General features: G+C 47.1%; 1 protein-coding gene across 1 annotated transcript in view; it reads right to left on the reverse strand.

Moving 5' to 3' along the window:
• Positions 1-15,868, reverse strand: part of PPP1R16A (protein phosphatase 1 regulatory subunit 16A) — a 125,376-nt gene that overhangs the window by 11,719 nt on the left and 97,789 nt on the right. Inside the window, 2 exon segments of the mRNA XM_077271520.1 lie at positions 333-498; positions 576-705. Of these exon segments, the coding sequence (XP_077127635.1) occupies positions 333-498; positions 576-705 (296 nt within the window).

Below are 15,868 nucleotides of genomic sequence, written 5' to 3' on the forward strand. Positions count from 1 at the left end.
AGGGCCCGCAGTCTCCCCATTATCATTACAAGGCAGGGCCCGCAGTCTTCCCATTATCATTACAGGGCGGTGTCAGCAGTCTCCCCATTATCATTACAGGGCAGGGCCCGCAGTCTCCCCATTATCATTACAGAGCAGGGCCCGCAGTCTCCCCATAATCATTACAGAGCAGGGTCCGCAGTCTCCCCATTATCATTACAGGGCGGTGTCAGCAGTCTCCCCATTATCATTACAGGGCAGGGCCCAGTCTCCCCATTATCATTATAGGCCAAGGCCCGCAGTCTCCCCATTATCATTGCAGTGCAGGGCCCACAGTCATCATTACTCCTCACCTCCTGCTGCTGGATTTCGGCCGTTGCTGGTTTCTCCTCCTCCTCGTCCTGGGCTTCCACCTCGCTCTCCCGGGATCCTCGCTGCTGCCACACCATGGCCTCCTTCTGGTGCTCTCGGCGGTACAGGTTTGTGCGCTCAGTGACACTCACGCGGCGGACCACCTTCCTGCAGACACAAGGCGGTATGGTCAGGGTCGGCTGACAGCTCTGGCAGCCACACTAACGGAACAGCAGTGACCTCACCCCCGACTGCCCGCGCTGGACGTTCTCCTCTGGAGGGCGCTCTTGTGCTTGTCCTGGGACTTCCTGATGGCGTCGTGCTTGTGCTTCAGCTCCAGGATCTTGGCGCGCACGTCCTCGTCACTGCACACGTCTGCGGAGAGTCAGAGGGGCGGAGTTATGGAGAGGGAGCCAACGGAGCGCACGGAGGCGATGGGCCCCATCCCACACATTAACCCTTCATTATGCTGCACAGTCACTTGTTTTTCTACTTGAATATTATAATTTTATTTCACCCTTTGGAAACATTTGTTTTATTCACTTTTGTCTTTATTTCTAAACGGACGTGGGCGAACGAGGCACGAATTATTACCGGTGGCTACGACACCAATAAGCAAGAAAATGAGTGCAGTATGGAGCATTGGGGCTGGCAGCGGGGTACGTCCTGCCGGGGGAGGCTCGGGCTCTCCATCGTCAGTCACAGAAACACAAATACAGTGGCATGTAAAAGTCTGAACGCCCCTGGTCAAAATTGTTATTGTGAGCAATTACGCAAAATGAAGACGAAATGATCTAAAAAGGCCTAAAGTTACAGATGACAAATTTCCTTTGTATTTTAGTACAAAATCATCGTCAAGAAAGGCCCGGTGATGCAAATTTCAATCTTTAGAAAACCTAGCCTCAACTATCCTTGTGCCAAAAACCAGCAGCCATGGGCTCTTCTACGCAGCCGGGGAGCACTCAGAATAAACATGGTGGAGGCCACAAAGCAGGACAAAGCTATAAGATAGCAAAGCGTTTTCAAGTTTCCCTTTACTCAGTTCGAAATGTAATTAAGAAATGGCCGTTAAACAACAGTGAAGGTCAAGATAAGGTCTGGAAGACCAAGCAAAATTTCAGTGAGAGCTGCTCGTAGGATTACAAGAGAGGTAAATCAGGTTAACCGCTTGACAGCAAAAGACCTTCAGAAAGATTTAGTAGATTCTACAGTTGTGGTACATTGTTCTACCGTTCAGAGAATCCTACATAAGTATGGACTGGGCTGCTCCTCAGTGGTGAGATACTATAGAGCAGACATATTATACATCCCAAGAACAGAGGACTGGGCTGCCCCTCAGTGGTGAGATACTATAGAGCAGCCATATTATACATCCCAATAACAGAAGGAGGACTGGGCTGCTCCTAAGTGGTGAGATACTATAGAGCAGACATATTATACATCCCAATAACAGAAGGAGGACTGGGCTGCTCCTAAGTGGTGAGATACTATAGAGCAGACATATTATACATCCCAATAACAGAGGGAGGACTGGGCTGCTCCTCAGTGGTGAGATACTATAGAGCAGCCATATTATACATCCCAATAACAGAGGGAGGACTGGGCTGCCCCTCAGTGGTGAGATACTATAGAGCAGACATATTATACATCCCAATAACAGAGGGAGGACTGGGCTGCCCCTCAGTGGTGAGATATTGTAGAGCAGACATATTATACATCCCAATAACAGAAGGAGGACTGGGCTGCTCCTCAGTGGTGAGATACTATAGAGCAGCCATATTATACATCCTAATAACAGAAGGAGGACTGGGCTGCTCCTCAGTGGTGAGATACTATAGAGCAGACATATTATACATCCCAATAACAGAGGGAGGACTGGGCTGCCCCTCAGTGGTGAGATACTATAGAGCAGCCATATTATACATCCCAATAACAGAAGGAGGACAGGGCTGCCCCTCAGTGGTGAGATACTATAGAGCAGCCATATTATACATCCCAATAACAGAAGGAGGACTGGGCTGCTCCTCAGTGGTGAGATACTATAGAGCAGACATATTATACATCCCAATAACAGAGGGAGGACTGGGCTGCCCCTCAGTGGTGAGATATTGTAGAGCAGACATATTATACATCCCAATAACAGAGGGAGGACTGGGCTGCCCCTCAGTGGTGAGATATTATAGAGCAGACATATTATACATCCCAATAACAGAAGGAGGACTGGGCTGCTCCTCAGTGGTGAGATACTATAGAGCAGACATATTATACATCCCAATAACAGAAGGAGGACTGGGCTGCCCCTCAGTGGTGAGATACTATAGAGCAGCCATATTATACATCCCAATAACAGAGGGAGGACTGGGCTGCCCCTCAGTGGTGAGATACTATAGAGCAGACATATTATACATCCCAATAACAGAAGGAGGACTGGGCTGCCCCTCAGTGGTGAGATACTATAGAGCAGCCATATTATACATCCCAATAACAGAAGGAGGACTGGGCTGCCCCTCAGTGGTGAGATACTATAGAGCGGCCATATTATACATCCCAATAACAGAGGGAGGACTGGGCTGCTCCTCAGTGGTGAGATACTATAGAGCAGACATATTACACATCCCAATAACAGAGGGAGGACTGGGCTGCTCCTCAGTGGTGAGATACTATAGAGCAGCCATATTATACATCCTAATAACAGAGGGAGGACTGGGCTGCCCCTCAGTGGTGAGATACTATAGAGCAGCCATATTATACATCCCAATAACAGAAGGAGGACTGGGCTGCCCCTCAGTGGTGAGATACTATAGAGCAGCCATATTATACATCCCAATAACAGAAGGGGGACTGGGCTGCCCCTCAGTGGTGAGATACTATAGAGCAGCCATATTATACATCCCAATAACAGAGGACTGGGCTGCTCCTCAGTGGTGAGATACTATAGAGCAGCCATATTATACATCCCAATAACAGAGGGAGGACTGGGCTGCTCCTCAGTGGTGAGATACTATAGAGCAGACATATTATACATCCCAATAACAGAGGGAGGACTGGGCTGCTCCTCAGTGGTGAGATACTATAGAGCAGACATATTATACATCCCAATAACAGAAGGAGGACTGGGCTGCCCCTCAGTGGTGAGATACTATAGAGCGGCCATATTATACATCCCAATAACAGAGGGAGGACTGGGCTGCTCCTCAGTGGTGAGATACTATAGAGCAGACATATTACACATCCCAATAACAGAAGGAGGACTGGGCTGCCCCTCAGTGGTGAGATACTATAGAGCAGACATATTATACATCCCAATAACAGGAGGAGGACTGGGCTGCCCCTCAGTGGTGAGATACTATAGAGCGGCCATATTATACATCCCAATAACAGAAGGAGGACTGGGCTGCTCCTCAGTGGTGAGATACTATAGAGCAGCCATATTATACATCCCAATAACAGAAGGAGGACTGGGCTGCCCCTCAGTGGTGAGATACTATAGAGCAGACATATTATACATCCCAATAACAGAAGGAGGACTGGGATGTCCCTCAGTGGTGAGATACTATAGAGCAGACATATTATACATCCCAATAACAGAGGGAGGACTGGGCTGCCCCTCAGTGGTGAGATACTATAGAGCGGCCATATTATACATCCCAATAACAGAAGGAGGACTGGGCTGCCCCTCAGTGGTGAGATACTATAGAGCAGACATATTATACATCCCAATAACAGAAGGAGGACTGGGCTGCCCCTCAGTGGTGAGATACTATAGAGCAGCCATATTATACATCCCAATAACAGAAGGAGGACTGGGCTGCCCCTCAGTGGTGAGATACTATAGAGCAGACATATTATACATCCCAATAACAGAAGGAGGACTGGGCTGCCCCTCAGAGGTGAGATACTATAGAGCGGCCATATTATACATCCCAATAACAGAAGGAGGACTGGGCTGCCCCTCAGTGGTGAGATACTATAGAGCAGACATATTATACATCCCAATAACAGAGGGAGGACTGGGCTGCCCCTCAGTGGTGAGATACTATAGAGCAGACATATTATACATCCCAATAACAGAAGGAGGACTGGGATGTCCCTCAGTGGTGAGATACTATAGAGCAGCCATATTATACATCCCAATAACAGAGGGAGGACTGGGCTGCTCCTCAGTGGTGAGATACTATAGAGCAGCCATATTATACATCCCAATAACAGCAGGATGACTGGGCTGCTCCTCAGTGGTGAGATACTATAGAGCAGCCATATTATACATCCCAATAACAGAAGGAGGACTGGGCTGCCCCTCAGTGGTGAGATACTATAGAGCAGACATATTATACATCCCAATAACAGAGGGAGGACTGGGCTGCTCCTCAGTGGTGAGATACTATAGAGCGGCCATATTATACATCCCAATAACAGAGGGAGGACTGGGCTGCTCCTCAGTGGTGAGATACTATAGAGCGGCCATATTATACATCCCAATAACAGAAGGAGGGCTGGGCTGCCCCTCAGTGGTGAGATACTATAGAGCAGCCATATTATACATCCCAATAACAGAGGGAGGACTGGGCTGCCCCTCAGTAGTGAGGTACTATAGAGCAGCCATATTATACATCCCAATAACAGAGGGAGGACTGGGCTGCCCCTCAGTGGTGAAATACTATAGAGCAGCCATATTATACATCCCAATAACAGAGGGAGGACTGGGCTGCCCCTCAGTGGTGAGATACTATAGAGCAGACATATTATACATCCCAATAACAGAAGGAGGACTGGGCTGCCCCTCAGTGGTGAGATACTATAGAGCAGACATATTATACATCCCAATAACAGAAGGAGGACTGGGCAGCCCCTCAGTGGTGAGATACTATAGAGCAGACATATTATACATCCCAATAACAGAAGGAGGACTGGGCAGCCCCTCAGTGGTGAGATACTATAGAGCAGCCATATTATACATCCCAATAACAGGAGGACAGGGCTGCTCCTCAGTGGTGAGATACTATAGAGCAGACATATTATACATCCCAATAACAGAAGGAGGACTGGGCTGCTCCTCAGTGGTGAGAAACTATAGAGCAGACATATTATACATCCTAATAACAGAAGGACTGGGCTGCCCCTCAGTGGTGAGATACTATAGAGCAGACATATTATATATCCCAATAACAGAAGGGGGACTGGGCTGCTCCTCAGTGGTGAGATACTATAGAGCAGACATATTATACATCCCAATAACAGAAGGAGGACTGGGCTGCCCCTCAGTGGTGACATACTATAAAGCAGCCATATTATACATCCCAATAACAGAAGGAGGACTGGGCTGCCCCTCAGTGGTGAGATACTATAGAGCAGCCATATTATACATCCCAATAACAGAAGGAGGACTGGGCTGCCCCTCAGTGGTGAGATACTATAGAGCAGACATATTATACATCTCAATAACAGAGGGAGGACTGGGCTGCTCCTCAGTGGTGAGATACTATAGAGCAGACATATTATACATCCCAATAACAGAGGGAGGACTGGGCTGCTCCTCAGTGGTGAGATACTATAGAGCAGCCATATTATACATCCCAATAACAGAAGGGGGACTGGGCTGCTCCTCAGTGGTGAGATACTATAGAGCAGACATATTATACATCCCAATAACAGAAGGAGGACTGGGCTGCCCCTCAGTGGTGACATACTATAAAGCAGCCATATTATACATCCCAATAACAGAAGGAGGACTGGGCTGCCCCTCAGTGGTGAGATACTATAGAGCAGACATATTATACATCCCAATAACAGGAGGAGGACTGGGCTGCTCCTCAGTGGTGAGATACTATAGAGCAGCCATATTATACATCCCAATAACAGGAGGAGGACTGGGCTGCCCCTCAGTGGTGAGATACTATAGAGCAGCCATATTATACATCCCAATAACAGAGGGAGGACAGGGCTGCTCCTCAGTGGTGAGATACTATAGAGCGGCCATATTATACATCCCAATAACAGAAGGAGGACAGGGCTGCCCCTCAGTGGTGAGATACTATAGAGCAGCCATATTATACATCCCAATAACAGAAGGAGGACTGGGCTGCCCCTCAGTGGTGAGATACTATAGAGCAGACATATTATACATCTCAATAACAGAGGGAGGACTGGGCTGCTCCTCAGTGGTGAGATACTATAGAGCAGACATATTATACATCCCAATAACAGAGGGAGGACTGGGCTGCTCCTCAGTGGTGAGATACTATAGAGCAGACATATTATACATCCCAATAACAGAGGGAGGACTGGGCTGCTCCTCAGTGGTGAGATACTATAGAGCAGACATATTATACATCCCAATAACAGAAGGAGGACTGGGCTGCTCCTCAGTGGTGAGATACTATAGAGCAGACATATTATACATCCCAATAACAGAGGGAGGACTGGGCTGCCCCTCAGTGGTGAGATACTATAGAGCAGCCATATTATACATCCCAATAACAGAAGGAGGACTGGGCTGCCCCTCAGTGGTGAGATACTATAGAGCAGACATATTATACATCCCAATAACAGGAGGACTGGGCTGCTCAGTGGTGACATACTATAGAGCAGACATATTATACATCCCAATAACAGAGGGAGGACTGGGCTGCCCCTCAGTGGTGAGATACTATAGAGCAGCCATGTTATACATCCCAATAACAGAAGGAGGACTGGGCTGCCCCTCAGTGGTGAGATACTATAGAACAGACATATTATACATCCCAATAACAGAAGGAGGACTGGGCTGCTCCTCAGTGGTGAGATACTATAGAGCAGACATATTATACATCCCAATAACAGAAGGAGGACTGGGCTGCTCCTCAGTGGTGAGATACTATAGAGCAGACATATTATACATCCCAATAACAGAAGGAGGACTGGGCTGCTCCTCAGTGGTGAGATACTATAGAGCAGACATATTATACATCCCAATAACAGAAGGATGACTGGGCTGCTCCTCGGTGGTGAGATACTATAGAGCAGCCATATTATACATCCCAATAACAGAGGGAGGACTGGGCTGCCCCTCAGTGGTGAGATACTATAGAGCAGACATATTATACATCCCAATAACAGAAGGAGGACTGGGCTGCTCCTCAGTGGTGAGATACTATAGAGCAAACATATTATACATCCCAATAACAGAAGGAGGACTGGGATGTCCCTCAGTGGTGAGATACTATAGAGCAGACATATTATACATCCCAATAACAGGAGGACTGGGCTGCTCCTCAGTGGTGAGATACTATAGAGCAGACATATTATACATCCTAATAACAGAAGGAGGACTGGGCTGCCCCTCAATGGTGAGATACTATAGAGCAGACATATTATACATCCCAATAACAGGAGGAGGACGGGGCTGCTCCTCAGTGGTGAGATACTATAGAGCAGCCATATTATACATCCCAATAACAGAAGGAGGACTGGGCTGCTCCTCAGTGGTGAGATACTATAGAGCAGCCATATTATACATCCCAATAACAGAAGGAGGACTGGGCTGCCCCTCAGTGGTGAGATACTATAGAGCAGCCATATTATACATCCCAATAACAGAAGGAGGACTGGGCTGCCCCTCCGTGGTGAGATACTATACAGCAGCCATATTATACATCCCAATAACAGAGGGAGGACTGGGCTGCCCCTCAGTGGTGAGATACTATAGAGCAGCCATATTATACATCCCAATAACAGAAGGAGGACTGGGCAGCCCCTCAGTGGTGAGATACTATAGAGCAGACATATTATACATCCCAATAACAGGAGGAGGACTGGGCTGCTCCTCAGTGGTGAGATACTATAGAGCAGCCATATTATACATCCCAATAACAGAAGGAGGACAGGGCTGCTCCTCAGTGGTGAGATACTATAGAGCAGCCATATTATACATCCCAATAACAGAAGGAGGACTGGGCTGCCCCTCAGTGGTGAGATACTATAGAGCAGACATATTATACATCCCAATAACAGAGGGAGGACTGGGCTGCCCCTCAGTGGTGAGATACTATAGAGCAGACATATTATACATCCCAATAACAGAAGGAGGACAGGGCTGCTCCTCAGTGGTGAGATACTATAGAGCAGACATATTATACATCCCAATAACAGGAGGAGGACTGGGCTGCCCCTCAGTGGTGAGATACTATAGAGCAGATATATTATACATCCCAATAACAGCAGGATGACTGGGCTGCCCCTCAGTGGTGAGATACTATAGAGCAGCCATATTATACATCCCAATAACAGAGGGAGGACTGGGCTGCCCCTCAGTGGTGAGATACTATAGAGCAGACATATTATACATCCCAATAACAGGAGGAGGACTGGGCTGCTCCTCAGTGGTGAGATACTATAGAGCAGCCATATTATACATCCCAATAACAGGAGGACAGGGAGGTTCCTCAGTGGTGAGATACTATAGAGCAGACATATTATACATCCCAATAACAGAAGGAGGACTGGGCTGCTCCTCAGTGGTGAGATACTATAGAGCAGCCATATTATACATCCCAATAACAGAAGGAGGACTGGGCTGCTCCTCAGTGGTGAGATACTATAGAGCAGCCATATTATACATCCCAATAACAGAAGGAGGACTGGGCAGCCCCTCAGTGGTGAGATACTATAGAGCAGACATATTATACATCCCAATAACAGGAGGAGGACTGGGCTGCTCCTCAGTGGTGAGATACTATAGAGCAGCCATATTATACATCCCAATAACAGAAGGAGGACAGGGCTGCTCCTCAGTGGTGAGATACTATAGAGCAGCCATATTATACATCCCAATAACAGAAGGAGGACTGGGCTGCCCCTCAGTGGTGAGATACTATAGAGCAGACATATTATACATCCCAATAACAGAGGGAGGACTGGGCTGCCCCTCAGTGATGAGATACTATAGAGCAGACATATTATACATCCCAATAACAGAAGGAGGACAGGGCTGCTCCTCAGTGGTGAGATACTATAGAGCAGACATATTATACATCCCAATAACAGGAGGAGGACTGGGCTGCCCCTCAGTGGTGAGATACTATAGAGCAGACATATTATACATCCCAATAACAGCAGGATGACTGGGCTGCCCCTCAGTGGTGAGATACTATAGAGCAGCCATATTATACATCCCAATAACAGAGGGAGGACTGGGCTGCCCCTCAGTGGTGAGATACTATAGAGCAGACATATTATACATCCCAATAACAGAAGGAGGACTGGGCTGCCCCTCCGTGGTGAGATACTATACAGCAGCCATATTATACATCCCAATAACAGAGGGAGGACTGGGCTGCCCCTCAGTGGTGAGATACTATAGAGCAGCCATATTATACATCCCAATAACAGAAGGAGGACTGGGCAGCCCCTCAGTGGTGAGATACTATAGAGCAGACATATTATACATCCCAATAACAGGAGGAGGACTGGGCTGCTCCTCAGTGGTGAGATACTATAGAGCAGCCATATTATACATCCCAATAACAGAAGGAGGACAGGGCTGCTCCTCAGTGGTGAGATACTATAGAGCAGCCATATTATACATCCCAATAACAGAAGGAGGACTGGGCTGCCCCTCAGTGGTGAGATACTATAGAGCAGACATATTATACATCCCAATAACAGAGGGAGGACTGGGCTGCCCCTCAGTGGTGAGATACTATAGAGCAGACATATTATACATCCCAATAACAGAAGGAGGACAGGGCTGCTCCTCAGTGGTGAGATACTATAGAGCAGACATATTATACATCCCAATAACAGGAGGAGGACTGGGCTGCCCCTCAGTGGTGAGATACTATAGAGCAGATATATTATACATCCCAATAACAGCAGGATGACTGGGCTGCCCCTCAGTGGTGAGATACTATAGAGCAGCCATATTATACATCCCAATAACAGAGGGAGGACTGGGCTGCCCCTCAGTGGTGAGATACTATAGAGCAGACATATTATACATCCCAATAACAGGAGGAGGACTGGGCTGCTCCTCAGTGGTGAGATACTATAGAGCAGCCATATTATACATCCCAATAACAGGAGGACAGGGAGGTTCCTCAGTGGTGAGATACTATAGAGCAGACATATTATACATCCCAATAACAGAAGGAGGACTGGGCTGCTCCTCAGTGGTGAGATACTATAGAGCAGCCATATTATACATCCCAATAACAGAAGGAGGACTGGGCTGCTCCTCAGTGGTGAGATACTATAGAGCAGCCATATTATACATCCCAATAACAGAAGGAGGACTGGGCAGCCCCTCAGTGGTGAGATACTATAGAGCAGACATATTATACATCCCAATAACAGGAGGAGGACTGGGCTGCTCCTCAGTGGTGAGATACTATAGAGCAGCCATATTATACATCCCAATAACAGAAGGAGGACAGGGCAGCTCCTCAGTGGTGAGATACTATAGAGCAGCCATATTATACATCCCAATAACAGAAGGAGGACTGGGCTGCCCCTCAGTGGTGAGATACTATAGAGCAGACATATTATACATCCCAATAACAGAGGGAGGACTGGGCTGCCCCTCAGTGATGAGATACTATAGAGCAGACATATTATACATCCCAATAACAGAAGGAGGACAGGGCTGCTCCTCAGTGGTGAGATACTATAGAGCAGACATATTATACATCCCAATAACAGGAGGAGGACTGGGCTGCCCCTCAGTGGTGAGATACTATAGAGCAGACATATTATACATCCCAATAACAGCAGGATGACTGGGCTGCCCCTCAGTGGTGAGATACTATAGAGCAGCCATATTATACATCCCAATAACAGGAGGACAGGGAGGTTCCTCAGTGGTGAGATACTATAGAGCAGACATATTATACATCCCAATAACAGAAGGAGGACTGGGCTGCTCCTCAGTGGTGAGATACTATAGAGCAGACATATTATACATCCCAATAACAGAAGGACGACTGGGCTGACCCTCAGTGGTGAGATACTATAAAGCAGCCATATTATACATCCCAATAACAGAAGGAGGACTGGGCTGCTCCTCAGTGGTGAGATACTATAGAGCAGCCATATTATACATCCCAATAACAGAAGGAGGACTGGGCTGCTCCTCAGTGGTGAGATACTATAGAGCAGACATATTATACATCCCAATAACAGGAGGACTGGGCTGCTCCTCAGTGGTGAGATACTATAGAGCAGACATATTATACATCCTAATAACAGAAGGAGGACTGGGCTGCCCCTCAATGGTGAGATACTATAGAGCAGACATATTATACATCCCAATAACAGGAGGAGGACGGGGCTGCTCCTCAGTGTTGAGATACTATAGAGCAGACATATTATACATCCCAATAACAGAAGGAGGACTGGGCTGCCCCTCAGTGGTGAGATACTATAGAGCAGACATATTATACATCCCAATAACAGAAGGAGGACTGGGCTGCCCCTCAGTGGTGAGATACTATAGAGCGGCCATATTATACATCCCAATAACAGAAGGAGGACTGGGCTGCCCCTCAGTGGTGAGATACTATAGAGCAGACATATTATACATCCCAATAACAGAAGGAGGACTGGGATGTCCCTCAGTGGTGAGATACTAAAGAGCAGACATATTATACATCCCAATAACAGAGGGAGGACTGGGCTGCCCCTCAGTGGTGAGATACTATAGAGCGGCCATATTATACATCCCAATAACAGAAGGAGGACTGGGCTGTCCCTCAGTGGTGAGATACTATAGAGCAGACATATTATACATCCCAATAACAGAGGGAGGACTGGGCTGCTCCTCAGTGGTGAGATACTATAGAGCAGACATATTATACATCCCAATAACAGAGGGAGGACTGGGCTGCCCCTCAGTGGTGAGATACTATAGAGCAGACATATTATACATCCCAATAACAGAAGGAGGACTGGGATGTCCCTCAGTGGTGAGATACTATAGAGCAGCCATATTATACATCCCAATAACAGAGGGAGGACTGGGCTGCTCCTCAGTGGTGAGATACTATAGAGCAGACATATTATACATCCCAATAACAGAGGGAGGACTGGGCTGCTCCTCAGTGGTGAGATACTATAGAGCAGCCATATTATACATCCCAATAACAGGAGGACAGGGAGGTTCCTCAGTGGTGAGATACTATAGAGCAGACATATTATACATCCCAATAACAGGAGGAGGACTGGGCTGCTCCTCAGTGGTGAGATACTATAGAGCAGCCATATTATACATCCCAATAACAGAAGGAGGACAGGGCTGCCCCTCAGTGGTGAGATACTATAGAGCAGCCATATTATACATCCCAATAACAGGAGGAGGACTGGGCTGCTCCTCAGTGGTGAGATACTATAGAGCAGCCATATTATACATCCCAATAACAGGAGGACAGGGCTGCTCCTCAGTGGTGAGATACTATAGAGCAGACATATTATACATCCCAATAACAGAAGGAGGACTGGGCTGCTCCTCAGTGGTGAGATACTATAGAGCAGACATATTATACATCCCAATAACAGAAGGAGGACTGGGCTGCCCCTCAGTGGTGAGATACTATAAAGCAGCCATATTATACATCCCAATAACAGAAGGAGGACTGGGCTGCCCCTCAGTGGTGAGATACTATAGAGCAGACAAATTATACATCCCAATAACAGGAGGAGGACTGGGCTGCTCCTCAGTGGTGAGATACTATAGAGCAGCCATATTATACATCCCAATAACAGAAGGAGGACTGGGCTGCCCCTCAGTGGTGAGATACTATAGAGCAGCCATATTATACATCTCAATAACAGAGGGAGGACTGGGCTGCTCCTCAGTGGTGAGATACTATAGAGCAGACATATTATACATCCCAATAACAGAAGGAAGACAGGGCTGCTCCTCAGTGGTGAGATACTATAGAGCAGACATATTATACATCCCAATAACAGAAGGAGGACTGGGCTGCCCCTCAGTGGGGAGATACTATAGAACAGATATATTATACATCCCAATAACAGATGGAGGACTGGGCTGCTCCTCAGTGGTGAGATACTATAGAGCAGCCATATTATACATCCCAATAACAGAGGGAGGACTGGGCTGCTCCTCAGTGGTGAGATACTATAGAGCAGACATAGTATACATCCCAATAACAGAAGGAGGACTGGGCTGCTCCTCAGTGGTGAGATACTATAAAGCAGCCATATTATACATCCCAATAACAGAAGGAGGACTGGGCTGCTCCTCAGTGGTGAGATACTATAGAGCAAACATATTATACATCCCAATAACGGGAGGAGGACTGGGCTGCTCCTCAGTGGTGAGATACTATAGAGCAGCCATATTATACATCTCAATAACAGAGGGAGGACTGGGCTGCTCCTCAGTGGTGAGATACTATAGAGCAGACATATTATACATCCCAATAACAGAAGGAAGACAGGGCTGCTCCTCAGTGGTGAGATACTATAGAGCAGACATATTATACATCCCAATAACAGAAGGAGGACTGGGCTGCTCCTCAGTGGTGAGATACTATAGAGCAGACATATTATACATCCCAATAACAGCAGGATGACTGGGCTGCCCCTCAGTGGTGAGATACTATAGAGCAGACATATTATACATCCCAATAACAGAAGGAGGACTGGGCTGCCCCTCAGTGGTGAGATACTATAGAGCAGACATATTATACATCCCAATAACAGAAGGAGGACTGGGCTGCCCCTCAGTGGTGAGAAACTATAGAGCAGACATATTATACATCCCAATAACAGAAGGAAGACAGGGCTGCTCCTCAGTGGTGAGATACTATAGAGCAGCCATATTATACATCTCAATAACAGAGGGAGGACTGGGCTGCTCCTCAGTGGTGAGATACTATAGAGCAGACAAATTATACATCCCAATAACAGGAGGAGGACTGGGCTGCTCCTCAGTGGTGAGATACTATAGAGCAGCCATATTATACATCTCAATAACAGAGGGAGGACTGGGCTGCTCCTCAGTGGTGAGATACTATAGAGCAGCCATATTATACATCCCAATAACAGAGGGAGGACTGGGCTGCCCCTCAGTGGTGAGATACTATAGAGCAGACATATTATACATCCCAATAAAGGGGGACTGGGCTGCCCCTCAGTGGTGAGATACTATAGAGCAGCCATATTATACATCCCAATAACAGAGGGAGGACTGGGCTGCTCCTCAGTGGTGAGATACTATAGAGCAGACATATTATACATCCCAATAACAGAGGGAGGACTGGGCTGCTCCTCAGTGGTGAGATACTATAGAGCAGACATATTATACATCCCAATAACAGCAGGATGACTGGGCTGCCCCTCAGTGGTGAGATACTATAGAGCAGACATATTATACATCCCAATAACAGAAGGAGGACTGGGCTGCCCCTCAGTGGTGAGATACTATAGAGCAGACATATTATACATCCCAATAACAGAAGGAGGACTGGGCTGCTCCTCAGTGGTGAGATACTATAGAGCAGACATATTATACATCCCAATAACAGCAGGATGACTGGGCTGCCCCTCAGTGGTGAGATACTATAGAGCAGACATATTATACATCCCAATAACAGAAGGAGGACTGGGCTGCCCCTCAGTGGTGAGATACTATAGAGCAGACATATTATACATCCCAATAACAGAAGGAGGACTGGGCTGCCCCTCAGTGGTGAGATACTATAGAGCAGCCATATTATAGATCCCAATAACAGAAGGAGGACTGGGCTGCCCCTCAGTGGTGAGATACTATAGAGCAGACATATTATACATCCCAATAACAGAAGGAGGACTGGGCTGCTCCTCAGTGGTGAGATACTATAGAGCAGACATATTATACATCCCAATAACAGAGGGAGGACCGGGCTGCTCCTCAGTGGTGAGATACTATAGAGCAGCCATATTATACATCCCAATAACAGAAGGAGGACCGGGCTGCCCCTCAGTGGTGAGATACTATAGAGCAGCCATATTATACATCCCAATAACAGAAGGAGGACCGGGCTGCTCCTCAGTGGTGAGATACTATAGAGCAAACATATTATACATCCCAATAACAGAGGGAGGACTGGGCTGCCCCTCAGTGGTGAGATACTATAGAGCAAACATATTATACATCCCAATAACAGAAGGAGGACTGGGCTGCCCCTCAGTAGTGAGATACTATAGAGCAGACATATTATACATCCCAATAACAGAAGGAGGACTGGGCTGCTCCTCAGTGGTGAGATACTATAGATCAGACATATTATACATCCCAATAACAGAGGGAGGACTGGGCTGCCCCTCAGTGGTGAGAAACTATAGAGCAGACATATTATACATCCCAATAACAGAGGGAGGACTGGGCTGCTCCTCAGTGGTGAGATACTATAGAGCAGACATATTATACATCCCAATAACAGAAGGAGGACTGGGCTGCTCCTCAGTGGTGAGATACTATAGAGCAGACATATTATACATCCCAATAACAGAGGGAGGACTGGGCTGCTCCTCAGTGGTGAGATACTATAGAGCAGACATA

Source organism: Ranitomeya variabilis, chromosome 6 (assembly GCF_051348905.1).
Source record: "Ranitomeya variabilis isolate aRanVar5 chromosome 6, aRanVar5.hap1, whole genome shotgun sequence".
Classification (NCBI taxonomy): domain Eukaryota; kingdom Metazoa; phylum Chordata; class Amphibia; order Anura; family Dendrobatidae; genus Ranitomeya; species Ranitomeya variabilis.